The following is a 20,676-nucleotide window of genomic DNA, read 5'->3' as shown; positions in this document are numbered from 1 at the left end:
GAGACTACATTGAGTTATATTGGGGTCATTGGTTGAGGCCATGTTGAGACTACATTGAGGTTATATTGGGGATGTTGGTTGAGGCCATGTTGAGACTACATTGAGGTTATATTGGGGTCATTGGTTGAGGCCATGTTGAGACTACATTGAGGTTATATTGGGGTCATTGGTTGAGGCCATGTTGAGACTACATTGAGGTTATATTGGGGTCATTGGTTGAGGCCATGTTGAGACTACATTGAGGTTATATTGGGGTCATTGGTTGAGGCCATGTTGAGACTACATTGAGTTATATTGGGGATGTTGGTTGAGGCCATGTTGAGACTACATTGAGGTTATATTGGGGATGTTGGTTGAGGCCATGTTGAGACTACATTGGGGTTATATTGGGGATGTTGGTTGAGGCCATGTTGAGACTACATTGAGGTTATATTGGGGACCTGTTGGTTGAGGCCATGTTGAGACTACATTGAGGTTATATTGGGGATGTTGGTTGAGGCCATGTTGAGACTACATTGAGGTTATATTGGGGTCATTGGTTGAGGCCATGTTGAGACTACATTGAGGTTATATTGGGGTCATTGGTTGAGGCCATGTTGAGACTACATTGAGGTTATATTGGGGATGTTGGTTGAGGCCATGTTGAGACTACATTGAGGTTATATTGGGGATGTTGGTTGAGGCCATGTTGAGACTACATTGAGTTATATTGGGGTCATTGGTTGAGGCCATGTTGAGACTACATTGAGGTTATATTGGGGATGTTGGTTGAGGCCATGTTGAGACTACATTGGGGTTATATTGGGGATGTTGGTTGAGGCCATGTGCCATCCAGACATTCCAGTGGACAGTTTGGACCGTGACCTTAACCACAGGACTACCATGACCACAGCCTGACTGTGTTTGTCTGAGACGGGCAGTGTGTGTGTGTGTGTGTGTGTGTGTGTGTGTGTGTGTGTGTGTGTGTGTGTGTGTGTGTGTGTGTGTGTGTGTGTGTGTTCGTTTGTCGCTCGAGGAATAGGCGGGTACAACTGACCACTCCCTCCACACACACACACACACACACACACACACACACACACACACACACACACACACACACACACACACACACTGCCCTGGGCTATATTGGGACCATGGGTATGTCTCAAATCGCACCCGTATTCCCTATATAGTCCACTACTATGGGCCCTGGTCAAAAGTTGTGAACTATATAGGGGAAAGGGTGCCATTTGGAATACATTCTATAGTCCCTGTGCCCAAGGAAGCGAAGGTAACCTGCCTAAATGATTACCGCCCCGTGGCACTCAGGTCAGTAGCCACGAAGTGCTTTGAAAGGCTGGTCATGGCTCACATTAACAGCATCCTCCCAGAAACCCTAGATCCACTCCAATTTGCATACCGTCCCAACAGATCCACAGATGACGCAATCTCAATCGCACTCCACACTGCCCTTTCTCACCTGGACAGGAGGAATACCTATGTGAGAATGCTGTTCATTGACTAGAGCTCAGCGTTCAACACCATAGTGCCCTCAAAGCTCATCAATAAGCTAAGGACTCTGGGACTAAACACCTCCCTCTGCAACTGGATCCTGGACTTCCTGACGGGCCGCCCCCAGGTGCTAAGAGTAGGCAGCAACACATCTGCCACGCTGATCCTCAACACTGGGGCCCCTCAGGGGTATGTACTTAGTCCCCTCCTGTACTCCCTGTTCATCCATGACTGCGTGGCCAAACACGACTCCAACACCATCATTAAGTTTGCTGACGACACAACAGTGATCAATGATGTGATCACCTGATCACCGACAATGATGAGATGGCCTATAGGGAGGAGGTCAGAGACCTGGCAGTGTGGTGCCAGGACAACAACCTTTCCCTCAATGTGAGCAAGACAAAGGAGCTGATTGTGGACTACAGGAAAAGGAGGGCCGAACAGGCCCCCATTAACATCAACGGGGCTGTAAGTGAACGGGTCGAGAGTTTCAAGTTTCTTGGTGTCCACATCACCAACGAACTATCATGGTCCAAACACACAGAGACAGTTGTGAAGAGGACACAACAAAAACTTTTCCCCCTCAGGAGACTGAAAATGTTTGGCATTGGCTTCTCTGACTAATGATTACCCTGGTCCAGACCTCGACATGCTTCAGTTCAGACAGCTTCTCTGACTAATGATTACCCTGGTCCAGACCTCGACATGCCTCAGTTCAGACAGCTTCTCTGACTAATGATTACCCTGGTCCAGACCTCGACATGCTTCAGTTCAGACAGCTTCTCTGACTAATGATTACCCTGGTCCAGACCTCGACATGCTTCAGTTCAGACAGCTTCTCTGACTAATGATTACCCTGGTCCAGACCTCGACATGCCTCAGTTCAGACAGCTTCTCTGACTAATGATTACCCTGGTCCAGACCTCGACATGCTTCAGTTCAGACAGCTTCTCTGACTAATGATTACCCTGGTCCAGACCTCGACATGCTTCAGTTCAGACAGCTTCTCTGACTAATGATTACCCTGGTCAAGACCTCGACATGCTTCAGTTCAGACAGCTTTTCTGACTAATGATTACCCTGGTCCAGACCTCGACATGCTTCAGTTCAGACAGCTTCTCTGACTAATGATTACCCTGGTCCAGACCTCGACATGCTTCAGTTCAGACAGCTTCTCTGACTAATGATTACCCTGGTCAAGACCTCGACATGCTTCAGTTCAGACAGCTTCTCTGACTAATGATTACCCTGGTCCAGACCTCGACATGCTTCGGTTCAGACAGCTTCTCTGACTAATGATTACCCTGGTTGAGACCTCGATATACTTCGGTTCAGAGCTTCTCTGACTAATGATTACCCTGGTCAAGACCTCGACATGCTTCAGTTCAGACAGCTTCTCTGACTAATGATTACCCTGGTCCAGACCTCGACATGCTTCGGTTCAGAGCTTCTCTGACTAATGATTACCCTGGTCCAGACCTCGATATGCTTCGGTTCAGAGCTTCTCTGACTAATGATTACCCTGGTCCAGACCTCGACATGCCTCAGAGAAGATGGCTAAAGCATAAACATGTACTGTACTGTCTGGCATGGCAATAATCAGAGGAGTGGGCTAAAACACACAAAGATCTATACCAGGCTATGAAGAGGAAGTCTGTAATCAGAGGAGTGGGCTAAAACACACAGAGATCCATACCAGGCTATGAAGAGGAAGTCTGTATTCAGAGGAGTGGGTTAAAACACACAGAGATCTATACCAGGCTATGAAGAGGAAGTCTGTAATCAGAGGAGTGGGATAAAACACACAGAGATCCATACCAGGCTATGAAGAGGAAGTCTGTAATCAGAGGAGTGGGATAAAACACACAGAGATCCATACCAGGCTATGAAGAGGAAGTCTGTAATCAGAGGAGTGGGATAAAACACACAGAGATCCATACCAGGCTATGAAGAGGAAGTCAAAAGATACTCGACAACAACCTGATTCAGTAAACAAATGGTTTTATTTTCACTGATAAAGAAAATAAATCATTCTCAGTGAAACCTCATTGGTGCTGAACCATCGACAAAAAAAAATCCCACATACAGGCTTTTTTCAGACAACATATCTGAACAAAATGCTATTGGAACAAAACAAAACAACAAGAGAAAACAGAATGTCTTGCAAGAATACGATATGATGTATACTACAGAATGCATGTATCCTAGTATTGTACACAGAACTCCATACATGTTTAAAGTAAACACCATTCTCTTTGATGGCAAGCTACCAAAAAAAAACACCTTCCTTTTAAGCCAACTGGTATGATGCATTATAAAGCTGGTATGATGCATTATAAAGCTGGTATGATGCATTATAAAGCTGGTATGATGCATTATAAAGCTGGTATGATGCATTATAAAGCTGGTATAATGCATTATAAAGCTGGTATAATGCATTATAAAGCTGTTATAATGCATTAAAAAGCTGGTATGATGCATTATAAAGCTGGTATGACGCATTATAAAGCAGCTGTAATGCATTAAGACTGGTTTGACCACTTAAATCGTCTTATTATCGTCTCGTAGTAATGACTGAACAACAGGCATTTTGAGTCCGTTTAAAACAAGTAAGAAAGCATTTCATCTGTTGGCTTTAAGTAACGTGTTGCTGAAGAAAAAACCGATTATAAAACAGAACAACGGAAGCCATTTTAAGATCTGTCTGATTCACGTAGGTGGACTCACAGTATCCAAGCACTAGGTGTGCTACATTTCTTTTTGAAAATTATTTTAAAATCATAAAAGTTAATGCGTGTGGAAGAAAATTCTTCAAAAGAGAAAATCCAGAACTAAAGAACTAAAATACATTTAAAGCTCTTCCCTGACATCATCACTATTCTCTAAAGATTATATATTAATCTCATCAAGTAATATACATATTTTAATATTATATAAATCTCTTACAATCAATCGGTATCGCTTAAAATCGTATCTCCTAAAATCTCTTCAAATATTTCAACTTTTACTAAAAGTTGCACGCCTTGTTTTCTAACAAGCAGTTATATTATATTATATTATATATTACCCTTTTAATATAACAGTATGATATATAACCCTTTTAATATAACAGTATGATATATTACCCTAAAAAAGCACATTAACATAAAGGATATTGACATTGAGTTTTTTATTGATCTGAAATTGGTTCCAATAAAGAGGTTGAGCCCTCAAACCGTCAACAAGCTACTGTGTCTCAGTCTCGTGGACTGACACACTGCCTGTCCTCAGAATTACAAATGGAATCGATAGTGAGCAGAAGGAACAGGAACTCATTGGAGCACTTTATGGAGACGGGCAATGGAAGGATGATACGCTGAGGCTTCGGAAACAACCCTGGGGCACCAAATAAGAGAACAAGTTCACAAACTTCTTAAAGGATGTTTGGAAACTTCTTATAGGACGTTTTGGAAACTTCTTATAGGACGTTTGGAAACTTCTTATGGGACGTTTGGAAACTTCTTATAGGACGTTTGGAAACTTCTTATAGGACGTTTGGAAACTTCTTATAGGACGTTTGGAAACTTCTTATAGGACGTTTGGAAACTTCTTATAGGACGTTTGGAAACTTCTTATAGGACGTTTGGAAACTTCTTATAGGACGTTTGGAAACTTCTTATAGGACGTTTGGAAACTTCTTATAGGACGTTTGGAAACTTCTTATAGGACGTTTGGAAACTTCTTATAGGACGTTTGGAAACTTCTTATAGGACGTTTGGAAACTTCTTATAGGACGTTTGGAAACTTCTTATAGGACGTTTGGAAACTTCTTATAGGACGTTTGGAAACTTCTTATAGGACGTTTGGAAACTTCTTATAGGACGTTTGGAAACTTCTTATAGGACGTTTGGAAACTTCTTATAGGACGTTTGGAAACTTCTTATAGGACGTTTGGAAACTTCTTATAGGACGTTTTGGAAACTTCTTATACGACGTTTTGGAAACTTCTTATAGGACGTTTTGGAAACTTCTTATAGGACGTTTTGGAAACTTCTTATAGGACGTTTGGAAACTTCTTATAGGACGTTTGGAAACTTCTTATAGGACGTTTGGAAACTTCTTATAGGATGTTTTGGAAACTTCTTATAGGACGTTTGGAAACTTCTTATAGGACGTTTGGAAACTTCTTATAGGACGTTTGGAAACTTCTTATAGGACGTTTTGGAAACTTCTTATAGGACATTTTGGAAACTTCTTATAGGACGTTTTGGAAACTTCTTATAGGACGTTTGGAAACTTCTTATAGGACGTTTTGGAAACTTCTTATAGGACGTTTTGGAAACTTCTTATAGGACGTTTTGGAAACTTCTTATAGGACGTTTTGGAAACTTCTTATAGGACGTTTGGAAACTTCTTATAGGACGTTTGGAAACTTCTTATAGGACGTTTTGGAAACTTCTTATAGGACGTTTTTGAAACTTCTTATAGGACGTTTGGAAACTTCTTATAGGACGTTTGGAAACTTCTTATAGGACGTTTGGAAACTTCTTATAGGACGTTTGGAAACTTCTTATAGGACGTTTTGGAAACTTCTTATAGGATGTTTGGAAACTTCTTATAGGATGTTTGGAAACTTATAGGACGTTTGGAAACTTCTTATAGGACGTTTGGAAACTTCTTATAGGATGTTTGGAAACTTCTTATAGGATGTTTGGAAACTTCTTATAGGACGTTTTGGAAACTTCTTATAGGACGTTTTTGAAACTTCTTATAGGACGTTTGGAAACTTCTTATAGGACGTTTGGAAACTTCTTATAGGACGTTTGGAAACTTCTTATAGGACGTTTGGAAACTTCTTATAGGACGTTTGGAAACTTCTTATAGGACGTTTGGAAACTTTTTATAGGACGTTTGGGGTACCACCTCTTCCGTTTCACTCAGTTTCAAAACATGATCTCCTGTTTCATGACCCATGGGCTTTGTTCAAAATGGTACCCTATTCCCTGTATAGTGCCCTACTTTAGACCAGGGCTCATTGAGGGAATAGGGTGCCATTCTGTAGGTATTCTCTGTGGGATCATAAGTCCATCCCCAGGCTGTGTATTTGGTCCAGCAGGAAGTCCATGTCTTGTCTGCTGACCTGAGGGCTAATGATGATCTGTCTGAAGAAGTTAGCCTTGTCTCCATGGGGCTGGTAGCCTACCATCATAGAGCCCTTCTTCATCATGCGCTCCTTAACCACTGGCGCCACCTGGGGGTAGGGAGTAGTACATACACTGTGAGATGGTGGAACTGGAAGTTAAGGTGTCAGTATTCCAATAATCTCTCCTTCCTCATGAAGTAAACACTCATTCACGTGTGAGACCATTGGATCAGTGTTTCCATGTACCAGTCATTACCTTTCAAATCCACGAATTCACGGCAGAAAGGAGAGATTATTGGGAACATAACCAAAGTCAAGTTGTATTTAGAGTCTCCACACACTGATCTAAGGTCCATTTCTGCATGGATTGGATTGGAGGATTATGGTCCTGCTTGACATCTGGTGTCAGTGGTGGGATCTGAACCCACGCCTCCGATAGAGACTGGAGCCTAAATCCTCATGGTTAGCTAACATTTGTCTCATTCATATCCTGTGAAATGAATGTCTTTTCTGTTTTTCAACATTAATTAATTCCTGAATTCAATTGTATTAACCTTTTTTGTGTTATTCATGACAGGACTTCTGTTAACGTTGAAAAACACCTACAGAAAAGGAGAGGATAGTGTTCTGTATATGAGGGGATGTCCTCTGACCTACCGCATGGACCTTTTTCCAGAACTCAGGTCCATCAGTCATGTCCCTCAGACTGGGAGGAATGTACCAGAAACAGACGTTGGTGTACTCAGGCTCCATCACAAGACGGAATCCATCTCTCTTCTTGATCTCCTCTGCCAGATATCTACCAAAGAGAAGGAAGTCAGAGTGTCAGAAATAATTATATTCCACAACCGTACGAAACCCTTTTCAGGCTCTAAGAGTTTTACCGAGCATTTTTTCAACAGTGCAAGACTGCAATGTGTGGTCTAGTCTGTCCAACACAGCACTCCTGCTCCATAGTCTTAGACAGCCCTACCTATTGTTTACCAAGTTAATAACTGCAATGTATTTCCTGTTGTCTACGTTTACAACACAGCAGTAGTCCTCCTGCTATCCTCTAGACTACCACTAGAGGTCCCTGTCCTCCAGCCAGACACAGCAGTAGTCCTCCTGCTATCCTCTAGACTACCACTAGAGGTCCCTGTCCTCCAGCCAGACACAGCAGTAGTCCTCCTGCTATCCTCTAGACCACCACTAGAGGTCCCTGTCCTCCAGCCAGACACAGCAGTAGTCCTCCTGCTATCCTCTAGACCACCACTAGAGGTCCCTGTCCTCCAGCCAGACACAGCAGTAGTCCTCCTGCTATCCTCTAGACTACCACTAGAGGTCCCTGTCCTCCAGCCAGACACAGCAGTAGTCCTCCTGCTATCCTCTAGACCACCACTAGAGGTACCTGTCCTCCAGCCAGACACAGCAGTAGTCCTCCTGTTATCCTCTAGACCACCACTAGAGGTCCCTGTCCTCCAGCCAGACACAGCAGTAGTCCTCCTGCTATCCTCTAGACCACCACTAGAGGTCCCTGTCCTCCAGCCAGACACAGCAGTAGTCCTCCTGCTATCCTCTAGACCACCACTAGAGGTCCCTGTCCTCCAGCCAGACACAGCAGTAGTCCTCCTGCTATCCTCTAGACCACCACTAGAGGTCCCTGTCCTCCAGCCAGACACAGCAGTAGTCCTCCTGCTATCCTCTAGACCGCCACTAGAGGTCCCTGTCCTCCAGCCAGACACAGCAGTAGTCCTCCTGCTATCCTCTAGACCACCACTAGAGGTCCCTGTCCTCCAGCCAGACACAGCAGTAGTCCTCCTGCTATCCTCTAGACTACCACTAGAGGTCCCTGTCCTCCAGCCAGACACAGCAGTAGTCCTCCTGCTATCCTCTAGACCACCACTAGAGGTCCCTGTCCTCCAGCCAGACACAGCAGTAGTCCTCCTGTTATCCTCTAGACCGCCACTAGAGGTCCCTGTCCTCCAGCCAGACACAGCAGTAGTCCTCCTGCTATCCTCTAGACCACCACTAGAGGTCCCTGTCCTCCAGCCAGACACAGCAGTAGTCCTCCTGATATCCTCTAGACCACCACTAGAGGTCCCTGTCCTCCAGCCAGACACAGCAGTAGTCCTCCTGCTATCCTCTAGACCACCACTAGAGGTCCCTGTCCTCCAGCCAGACACAACAGTAGTCCTCCTGCTATCCTCTAGACTACCACTAGAGGTCCCTGTCCTCCAGCCAGACACAGCAGTAGTCCTCCTGCTATCCTCTAGACTACCACTAGAGGTCCCTGTCCTCCAGCCAGACACAGCAGTAGTCCTCCTGCTATCCTCTAGACCACCACTAGAGGTCCCTGTCCTCCAGCCAGACACAGCAGTAGTCCTCCTGCTATCCTCTAGACCACCACTAGAGGTCCCTGTCCTCCAGCCAGACACAGCAGTAGTCCTCCTGCTATCCTCTAGACCACCACTAGAGGTCCCTGTCCTCCAGCCAGACACAGCAGTAGTCCTCCTGCTATCCTCTAGACCACCACTAGAGGTCCCTGTCCTCCAGCCAGACACAGCAGTAGTCCTGCTGCTATCCTCTAGACCACCACTAGAGGTCCCTGTCCTCCAGCCAGACACAGCAGTAGTCCTGCTATGGAATATGAATGACAGTCATCCAATATGCTGTATTAGAAATAAGGCCGTGTTCATGGGGGAAATTAAAAGGAATGGTCCTCCCTCATGTTAGCCGGCACCGACCGCCCTACTGAATCCTATACAGCATTAGACACGTGAATGGAGTGGAGTGAGCAGGGGGCTATTAGTAGCAGTCTGAAAATAGCCTGGTCGTTGTCTGGCCTCGTGTCGTATGACCCCCTATCTTGGTCCCACATACCCCCTGCAGACAGTAGGTCCTGAACTGTAAAGGTGACCACAGGTCATCTGGATCAGAATAGATGAGGGGTGGGGGGGCAGCTAAAAAGGCCACACGGAATAGATGGGGGGGGGGGGGGGGGGGGACAGCTAAAAAGGCCACACAGAATAGATGGGGGGTGGGGGGGGAGACAGCTAAACATGCCACACAGAATAGATGGGGGGGGGGGGGGGGGGACGACAGCTAAAAAGGCCACACAAAATAGTTGGGGGGGGGGGGAGACAGCTAAAAAGGCCACACAGAATAGATGGGGGGGGCGGGGGGGGCAGCTAAAAAGGCCACACAGAATAGTTGGGGGGGGGGGGGACAGCTATAAAGGCCACACAGAATAGTTGGGGGGGGGGGGGACAACTAAAAAGGCCACACAGAATAGTTAAGGAACCCTGGACCTGACCGTAATTTACTGCCAACAGCCCAGAAATAGAACCGGCTGCCCTCCAAATATACAGCTTGATTTCTAGGACCTGCTTGAATTACATGCAGTCGATGCCAAGCCCGTTCTGTCTGTATTCTCCACTGTACGCCTGGTCAGAAAGCTGTTGAGATGCTGTGGTTGCTGGTGTGGAAGATGTATCATTCCTCAGCCTGGGTTATATCTATTAGGAGGTATCTCAGGTGTAGGTTTTAACTCCGTAGTTAAACTGCTATTACTCTTGACCGTATGGAAAAACATAGCTGTTTTCCATAGTAATGTTACTGTGTATAGACCAGAGGGGACTACAGTGTAGAAGATGGCCTCCTGTCCTCTTGGAGAACTACCGGGTGGCTGTGCAGGCTTTTGCTCCAGCCCTGCTCTAACAGATATGATTCAGATGACTCAGCAGAAGTCTGCATACCTTAGTAGGTCTTCAGGGTTGGCCATCTTTTGCTCTACAGTCTATTTGTAGCTAGCTACTGCTTTGGTATTTGGGACGGAGACACTGAGAGCAGGAAGCATTGAACAGATACTAATTACATTCAATACAGAGCCCTTCCCATCACTCTGTATTTGTCGCCCCCCCCACCCAAAAAAAAACATTTGATCAAGCAACTTAAAAACACAATGAAACCATTTTAATCAAAATACATTAAAATATAAGATTTGTCATCAATCCCAACCCTTTTTGCTATAACGTTAGAGTAGTCCAGCATGTAGGTGTAAGCTGATGGACTGGGCTATTAGCTGAACAGACAGGACCAGACAGGACCAGACAGGACCAGACAGGACCAGACAGTCTGAGGGGGTCAGTCATGGATGGTGTAAGCTGATGGACTGGGCTATTAGCTGACCAGACAGGACCAGACAGGACCAGACAGTCTGAGGGGGTCAGTCATGGATGGTGTAAGCTGATGGACTGGGCTATTAGCTGACCAGACAGGACCAGACAGGACCAGACAGGACCAGACAGGACCAGACAGTCTGAGGGGGTCAGTCATGGATGGTGTAAGCTGATGGACTGGGCTATTAGCTGAACAGACAGGACCAGACAGTCTGAAGGGGTCAGTCATGGATGGTGTAAGCTGATGGACTGGGCTATTAGCTGAACAGACAGGACCAGACAGGACCAGACAGGACCAGACAGTCTGAGGGGGTCAGTCATGGATGGTGTAAGCTGATGGACTGGGCTATTAGCTGACCAGACCGGACCAGACAGTCTGAGGGGGTCAGTCATGGATGGTGTAAGCTGATGGACTGGGCTATTAGCTGAACAGACAGGATCAGACAGTCTGAGTCATGGATGCTCCAGGATCATGTTCAAGGGTGGCAGGTAGCCTAGTGGTCAAAGCGTTGGGCCAGTGCTAGATCGAATTCCCCAGCTGACAAGGTAAAAATCTATCGTTCTGCCCCTGAACAAAGCAGTTAACCCACTGTTCCTAGGCCATCATTGTAAATAAGAATTTGTTCTGACTTGCCTGGTTAAATAAAGGTAAATAAAGGTGAAATACATTTTAAAAAGGGCCAGTAGAGGGCTGGGAGCTTGACTGTTGCTACAGTGCAGAAGGCCTGCCACTACAATGTACACTAAAGCTCATACATTAGTCCAGCACTGTACGCATTTCACTGGACCAGAGCACAAACAGATCTGGGACCAGGCTAGATAGATGAGTCTTCTATCAAGTCTTTTGGAGGAAAAAACAAAAGAGAAATATTTTTTGTTTGTTTGTTTGTCATAAGACTGTCATTCAAACTGACCTGGCCATAGCGAGGGCTCTGTCCACTCTCTCTTCCAGACCCTTGGTACCGATGGCTTTCCACATCAGCCAGAACTTGAAGGCGTCGGGTTTGCGGCTACACTGTATGGACTTGTCTCCCGTGTCATAGCTGACGTCATAGAACTTATCCTGCTGGAAGAGGTAGGAGGCCTGGGCCGAGTGACACCGCTGGAGAAGATTCTAGAACAACGAAACACAGAGAGAGAACATATGAGTCTCTGGAGCAGAGTCTGGATAACGAGGAAGAGCTGGGAGGAGGAGGAGGAGGAGGAGGAGGAGAAAGAGAAGGAGGGAGAGGTATTTTGGTATTTTATTAGGATCGTCATTAGCTGTTACGAAAGCAGCGGCTACTCTTCCTGGGGTCCACACAGAACATGAAACATGACATAATACACAACATTAATTAATACAGAACATTAATAGACAAGAACAGCTCAAGGACAGAACTACAATAAAACACATTCTAAAAGGCACACGTAGCTTACATATCAATACCAATACATACACACAAACTATCTACGTCAAAGGAGGAGGAAGAGGAGGAAGAGAATGAGGAATAGAATGAGGAAGAGGATGAAGATCATGAGGAAGAGGAGGAGGAAATGGTGGAAGAGGAGGAAGAGAATGAAGAGGAGGATGAGGAGAATGAAGATAATGAGGAAGAGGAGGAAATGGAGGAAGAGGAGGAAGATGAGGAGGATGTGGAGGAAGAGGAGGAGGATGTGGAGGAAGAGAATGAAGAGGAGGAGGAAGATAATGAGGAGAAAGAGGAGAAACACAATGAGAACGAGATTTCGCTACACTCCCAACAACATCTGCTAACCATGTGTCAGTGACCAATACACTGATTTGATTTGAGGAAGAGGATGATGAAGATGATGAAGGTGAGGAAGAAGGGGGGGAGGAAGATGAGGAAGAAGAGGAGGCAGTGTTTAGCGTACCGTTTTGTCCCGAACCATGAATGCACAGCACTGTAGACCAGCCATCAACATCTTGTGAGGATTCCATGCCACTGAGTTGGCTCTAAGAGGGAAACAAAGCAACAGAAAGGATTTTAAACCTATGTGTCATTATGAACAGTTCATCCCTGTTGTCTTACTGCCACCTCCAGATATACCTGTTGTCTTACTGCCACCTCCAGATATACCTGTTGTCTTACTGCCACCTCCAGATATACCTGTTGTCTTACTGCCACCTCTAGATATACCTGTTGTCTTACTGCCACCTCCAGATATACCTGTTGTCTTACTGCCACCTCCAGATATACCTGTTGTCTTACTGCCACCTCCAGATATACCTGTTGTCTTACTGCCACCTCCAGATATACCTGTTGTCTTACTGCCACCTCCAGATATACCTGTTGTCTTACTGCCACCTCCAGATATACCTGTTGTCTTACTGCCACCTCCAGATATACCTGTTGTCTTACTGCCACCTCCAGATATACCTGTTGTCTTACTGCCACCTCCAGATATACCTGTTGTCTTACTGCCACCTCCAGATATACCTGTTGTCTTACTGCCACCTCCAGATATACCTGTTGTCTTACTGCCACCTCCAGATATACCTGTTGTCTTACTGCCACCTCCAGATATACCTGTTGTCTTACTGCCACCTCCAGATATACCTGTTGTCTTACTGCCACCTCCAGATATACCTGTTGTCTTACTGCCACCTCCAGATATACCTGTTGTCTTACTGCCACCTCCAGATATACCTGTTGTCTTACTGCCACCTCCAGATATACCTGTTGTCTTACTGCCACCTCCAGATATACCTGTTGTCTTACTGCCACCTCCAGATATACCTGTTGTCTTACTGCCACCTCCAGATATACCTGTTGTCTTACTGCCACCTCCAGATATACCTGTTGTCTTACTGCCACCTCCAGATATACCTGTTGTCTTACTGCCACCTCCAGATATACCTGTTGTCTTACTGCCACCTCCAGATATACCTGTTGTCTTACTGCCACCTCCAGATATACCTGTTGTCTTACTGCCACCTCCAGATATACCTGTTGTCTTACTGCCACCTCCAGATATACCTGTTGTCTTACTGCCACCTCCAGATATACCTGTTGTCTTACTGCCACCTCCAGATATACCTGTTGTTCCACCTCCAGATATACCTGTTGTCTTACTGCCACCTCCAGATATACCTGTTGTCTTACTGCCACCTCCAGATATACCTGTTGTCTTACTGCCACCTCCAGATATACCTGTTGTCTTACTGCCACCTCCAGATATACCTGTTGTCTTACTGCCACCTCCAGATATACCTGTTGTCTTACTGCCACCTCCAGATATACCTGTTGTCTTACTGCCATCTCCAGATATACCTGTTGTCTTACTGCCACCTCCAGATATACCTGTTGTCTTACTGCCACCTCCAGATATACCTGTTGTCTTACCTGTGAATGCCCTGTAGCAGGTATCTGTGTTTCTTAGACATCAGGGCTCCTCCTCCCCAACATGCCTACAGGACGGACAGAGAAGAGACAGAGACAGAGAACAGACAGAGAAGAGAGACAGAGAACAGAGAGAGAACAGACAGAGAACAGACAGAGAAGAGAGACAGAGAAAAGACAGTGAACAAACAGAGAAAAGACAGAGAACAGACAGAGAACAGACAGAGAACAGACAGAGAAGAGAGACAGAGAACAGACAGAGAACAGACAGAGAACAGACAGAGAACAGACAGAGAAGAGAGACAGAGAACAGACAGAGAACAGAGACAGAGAAGAGAGACAGAGAAAAGACAGTGAACAAACAGAGAAAAGACAGAGAACAGACAGAGAACAGACAGAGAACAGACAGAGAACAAACAGAGAAGAGAGACAGAGAACAGAGAGAGAACAGACAGAGAACAGACAGAGAAGAGAGACAGAGAAAAGACAGTGAACAAACAGAGAAAAGACAGAGAACAGACAGAGAACAGACAGAGAAAAGACAGAGAACAGACAGAGAAGAGACAGAGAACAGACAGAGAACAGACAGTGAACAGACAGAGAAAAGACAGAGAACAGATAGAGAACAGACAGAGAACAGACAGAGAAGAGACAGAGAAGAGAGACAGAGAACAGACAGAGAACAGACAGAGAAGAGAGACAGAGAACAGACAGAGAACAGACAGAGAAGAGAGACAGAGAACAGACAGAGAACAGAGACAGAGGACAGAGGACAGACAGAGAACAGACAGAGAACAGACAGAGAACAGAGACAGAGAACAGACAGAGAACAGACAGAGAACAGACAGAACAGACAGAGAAGAGACAGAGAACAGACAGAGAACAGACAGAGAAGAGACAGAGAACAGACAGAGAACAGACAGAGAACAGACAGAGAACAGACAGAACAGACAGAGAAGAGACACAGAAGAGACAGAGAACAGACAGAGAAGAGAGACAGAGAACAGACAGAGAACAGAGACAGAGAACAGACAGAGAACAGACAGAGAACAGACAGAGAACAGACAGAACAGACAGAGAAGAGACAGAGAACAGACAGAGAACAGACAGAGAACAGACAGAGAACAGACAGAGAAGAGGGTGATTGAGTGAATGATTAAAGGAACAAACAAACTACTGAACAATGCACAAACGGATCGATGGATCGATAGATCGATAAATGAATGAAAGAACGATCTTTAATGAAGATCCACTTACATCTACATGCATCCATAGATTGTGTCGTTCACAGATGTCAGCTATCTCCTCCAGCGGGTCGAAGGCCCCTAGTACGGTGGTCCCTGCTGTGGCGTTCACCATGAAGGGCAACGCTCCCTGTCAACAACAACAACAACATAATCCCACCTGGGCACACACTGGTTGAATCAACGTCGTGTCCACGTCATCTCAATGAAATTACATTAAACCAACGTGGAGCAGACGGTGAATTGACATCTGTGCCCAGTGGGATTGTTACTCCATCACCCTGGTCATTAATACTATACACCATCAGAGGACAACAATATAATGTTACTCCATCACCCTGGTCATTAATACTATACACCATCAGAGGACAACAATATAATGTAACTCCATCACCCTGGTCATTAATACTATACACCATCAGAGGACAACAATATAATGTTACTCCATCACCCTGGTCATTAATACTATACACCATCAGAGGACAACAATATAATGTTACTCCATCACCCTGGTCATTAATACTATACACCATCAGAGGACAACAATATAATGTAACTCCATCACCCTGGTCATTAATACTATACACCATCAGAGGACAACAATATACTGGTACTCCATCATACTGGTCATTAATACTATACACCATCAGAGGACAACAATATACTGGTACTCCATCACCCTGGTCATTAATACTATACACCATCACCCTGGTCATTAATACTATACACCATCAGAGGACACCAATATACTGTTACTCCATCAGCATGGTCATTAATACTATACACCATCAGAGGACAACAATATACTGTTACTCCATCAGCCTGGTCATTAATACTATACACCATCAGAGGACAACAATATACTGGTACTCCATCATCCTGGTTACTACCACTACACACAACATATATGTGTCACTCTAAAACCCAAATAACCCCAACCTTCACCATGGGTATAATCAACAGCAGTTCTCTAACCTTCACCATGGGTATAATCAACAGCAGTTCCCTAACCTTCACCATGGGTATAATCAACAGCAGTTCTCTAACCTTCACCATGGGTATAATCAACAGCAGTTCCCTAACCTTCACCATGGGTATAATCAACAGCAGTTCCCAAATCTTCACCATGGGTATAATCAACAGCAGTTCCCTAACCTTCACCATGGGTATAATCAACAGCAGTTCTCTAACCTTCACCATGGGTATAATCAACAGCAGTTCTCTAACCTTCACCATGGGTATAATCAACAGCAGTTCTCTAACCTTCACCATGGGTATAATCAACAGCAGTTCCCTAACCTTCACCATGGGTATAATCAACAGCAGTTCCCTAACCTTCACCATGGGTATAATCAACAGCACCTTCACCATGGGTATAATCAACAGCACCTTCACCATGGGTATAATCAACAGCAGTTCCCTAACCTTCACCATGGGTATAATCAACAGCAGTTCCCTAACCTTCACCATGGGTATAATCAACAGCAGTTCCCTAACCTTCACCATGGGTATAATCAACAGCAGTTCCCTAACCTTCACCATGGGTATAATCAACAGCACCTTCACCATGGGTATAATCAACAGCAGTTCCCTAACCTTCACCATGGGTATAATCAACAGCAGTTCCATAACCTTCACCATGGGTATAATCAACAGCAGTTCCCTAACCTTCCCCATGGGTATAATCAACAGCAGTTCCCTAACCTTCACCATGGGTATAATCAACAGCAGTTCCCTAACCTTCACCATGGGTATAATCAACAGCAGTTCTCTAACCTTCACCATGGGTATAATCAACAGCAGTTCCATAACCTTCACCATGGGTATAATCAACAGCAGTTCCCTAACCTTCCCCATGGGTATAATCAACAGCAGTTCCCTAACCTTCACCATGGGTATAATCAACAGCAGTTCCAAACCTTCACCATGGGTATAATCAACAGCAGTTCCATAACCTTCACCATGGGTATAATCAACAGCAGTTCTCTAACCCTCACCATGGGTATAATCAACAGCAGTTCCCTAACCTTCACCATGGGTATAATCAACAGCAGTTCCCTAACCTTCACCATGGGTATAATCAACAGCAGTTCCCTAACCTTCACCATGGGTATAATCAACAGCACCTTCACCATGGGTATAATCAACAGCAGTTCTCTAACCCTCACCATGGGTATAATCAACAGCAGTTCCCTAACCTTCACCATGGGTATAATCAACAGCAGTTCCCTAACCTTCACCATGGGTATAATCAACAGCAGTTCCCTAACCTTCACCATGGGTATAATCAACAGCAGTTCCCTAACCTTCACCATGGGTATAATCAACAGCAGTTCCCTAACCTTCACCATGGGTATAATCAACAGCACCATCACCATGGGTATTTTCAACAGCAGTTCCCAGTTCCCGAATGTGTTACATAACATATCTGACACCAAACAACCTTGCTGACTCCATTCATAGTTCTCCTTCTCACCTCATCTTTGGCTCTCTGTACTTGCTTCTCAAACTCCGCTGGAATCATCTTCCCTCTGAGAAACAAAGACACAGAAAGAAAGATTAACAAGGATTAGTAAAAACCCAGGTGTCATAGTGACGCAGGTCAGTCATTGTGGACAGTGACAACAGAAGCTTGTGGTGTGGACAGTGGAAGTAACCGTGTAACTGTAGCAGTAACTAGCAGGAACTGTAGTAGTAACCAGCAGTAACCAGCAGTAACTAGCAGGAACTGTGTAACTGTAGCAGTAACTAGCAGTAACTAGCAGTAACCAGCAGTAACCAGCAGTAACCAGCAGTAACCAGCAGTAACCAGCAGTAACTAGCAGTAACTGTAGCAGGAACCAGCAGTAACCGTGTAACTGTAGCAGGAACCAGCAGTAACCAGCAGTAACCAGCAGTAACCGTGTAACTGTAGTAGTAACCAGCAGTAACCAGCAGTAACCGTGTAACTGTAGCAGTAACCAGCAGTAACCAGCAGTAACCGTGTAACTGTAGCAGTAACCAGCAGTAACCAGCAGTAACCAGCAGTAACCGTGTAACTGTAGCAGTAACTAGCAGTAACTGTAGCAGGAACCAGCAGTAACCAGCAGTAACCAGCAGTAACCAGCAGTAACCAGCAGTAACCAGCAGTAACCGTGTAACTGTAGCAGAAACTAGCAGTAACCAGCAGTAACCAGCAGTAACCAGCAGTAACCAGCAGTAACCGTGTAACTGTAGCAGTAACTAGCAGTAACTGTAGCAGGAACCAGCAGTAACCAGCAGTAACCAGCAGTAACCAGCAGTAACCAGCAGTAACCAGCAGTAACCGTGTAACTGTAGCAGTAACTAGCAGTAACCAGCAGTAACCAGCAGTAACCAGCAGTAACCAGCAGTAACTGTGTAACTGTAGCAGTAACTAGCAGTAACTGTAGCAGTAACCAGCAGTAACCAGCAGTAACCAGCAGTAACCGTGTAACTGTAGTAGTAACCAGCAGTAACCAGCAGTAACCAGCAGTAACCGTGTAACTGTAGTAGTAACCAGCAGTAACCAGCAGTAACTGTAGCAGTAACTAGCAGTAACCAGCAGTAACCAGCAGTAACTGTGTAACTGTAGCAGGAACCAGCAGTAACCAGCAGTAACCAGCAGTAACCGTGTAACTGTAGCAGTAACCAGCAGTAACCAGCAGTAACCGTGTAACTGTAGTAGTAACCAGCAGTAACCAGCAGTAACTGTAGCAGTAACCAGCAGTAACCAGCAGTAACTAGCAGTAACTGTAGTAGTAACCAGCAGTAACCAGCAGTAACCGTGTAACTGTAGCAGTAACCAGCAGTAACCAGCAGTAACTAGCAGTAACTGTAGTAGTAACCAGCAGTAACCAGCAGTAACCAGCAGTAACTGTAGCAGTAACCAGCAGTAACCAGCAGTAACTGTAGCAGTAACCAGCAGTAACCAGCAGTAACCAGCAGTAACTGTAGCAGTAACCAGCAGTAACCAGCAGTAACCGTGTAACTGTAGCAGTAACCAGCAGTAACCAGCAGTAACCGTGTAACTGTAGCAGTAACCAGCAGTAACCAGCAGTAACTGTAGCAGTAACCAGCAGTAACTAGCAGTAACCAGCAGTAACTGTAGCAGTAACCAGCAGTAACCGTGTAACTGTAGCAGTAACCAGCAGTAACCAGCAGTAACTGTAGCAGTAACCAGCAGTAACCAGCAGTAACTAGCAGTAACCAGCAGTAACCAGCAGTAACTGTAGCAGTAACCAGCAGTAACTAGCAGTAACTGTAGCAGTAACCAGCAGTAACCAGCAGTAACTAGCAGTAACCAGCAGTAACCAGCAGTAACTGTAGCAGTAACCAGCAGTAACCAGCAGTAACCAGCAGTAACCAGCAGTAACTGTAGTAGTAACCAGCAGTAACTGTAGCAGTAACCAGCAGTAACTGTAGCAGTAACCAGCAGTAACTGTAGCAGTAACCAGCAGTAACTAGCAGTAACCAGCAGTAACTGTAGCAGTAACCAGCAGTAACTAGCAGTAACCAGCAGTAACTGTAGCAGTAACCAGCAGTAACTGTAGCAGTAACCAGCAGTAACTGTAGCAGTAACCAGCAGTAACCAGCAGTAACTGTAGCAGTAACCAGCAGTAACCAGCAGTAACTGTAGCAGTAACCAGCAGTAACTGTAGCAGTAACCAGCAGTAACTGTAGCAGTAACCAGCAGTAACCAGCAGTAACTGTAGCAGTAACCAGCAGTAACTGTAGCAGTAACCAGCAGTAACTGTAGCAGTAACCAGCAGTAACCAGCAGTAACCAGCAGTAACTGTAGCAGTAACCAGCAGTAACTGTAGCAGTAACCAGCAGTAACCAGCAGTAACCAGCAGTAACTGTAGCAGTAACCAGCAGTAACCAGCAGTAACCAGCAGTAACTGTAGCAGTAACCAGCAGTAACTGTAGCAGTAACCAGCAGTAACTGTAGCAGTAACTAGCAGTAACTGTAGCAGTAACCAGCAGTAACCAGCAGTAACCAGCAGTAACTAGCAGTAACTGTAGCAGTAACCAGCAGTAACCAGCAGTAACTAGCAGTAACCAGCAGTAACCAGCAGTAACTGTAGCAGTAACCAGCAGTAACTGTAGCAGTAACCAGCAGTAACCAGCAGTAACCAGCAGTAACTGTAGCAGTAACCAGCAGTAACCAGCAGTAACCAGCAGTAACCAGCAGTAACCAGCAGTAACTGTAGCAGTAACCAGCAGTAACCAGCAGTAACTGTAGCAGTAACCAGCAGTAACCAGCAGTAACCAGCAGTAACCAGCAGTAACCAGCAGTAACCAGCAGTAAC

At 45.2% G+C, this 20,676-nt stretch overlaps 1 protein-coding gene across 1 annotated transcript; it reads right to left on the bottom strand.

Annotated features, from left to right (window-relative positions):
* Positions 1 to 3,481: 3,481 nt before the first annotated feature.
* On the bottom strand, positions 3,482 to 17,898 carry LOC120039906 (acidic amino acid decarboxylase GADL1-like; the record flags this gene model as incomplete). Its single annotated transcript, XM_038985230.1, has 7 exons — positions 3,482 to 6,727; positions 7,277 to 7,418; positions 11,694 to 11,893; positions 12,655 to 12,736; positions 14,127 to 14,191; positions 15,381 to 15,497; positions 17,844 to 17,898. Coding segments are annotated over 7 exons (835 nt in total), but the record flags the coding sequence as incomplete, so codon positions are not given.
* Between the last annotated feature and the right edge of the window lie 2,778 nt (positions 17,899 to 20,676).

This window comes from Salvelinus namaycush, unplaced genomic scaffold (assembly GCF_016432855.1).
Source record: "Salvelinus namaycush isolate Seneca unplaced genomic scaffold, SaNama_1.0 Scaffold3073, whole genome shotgun sequence".
Classification (NCBI taxonomy): Eukaryota; Metazoa; Chordata; class Actinopteri; order Salmoniformes; family Salmonidae; genus Salvelinus; species Salvelinus namaycush.
Note: the sequence above shows the minus strand (reverse complement) of the source record. Positions and strands in the feature narration are given on the sequence as shown.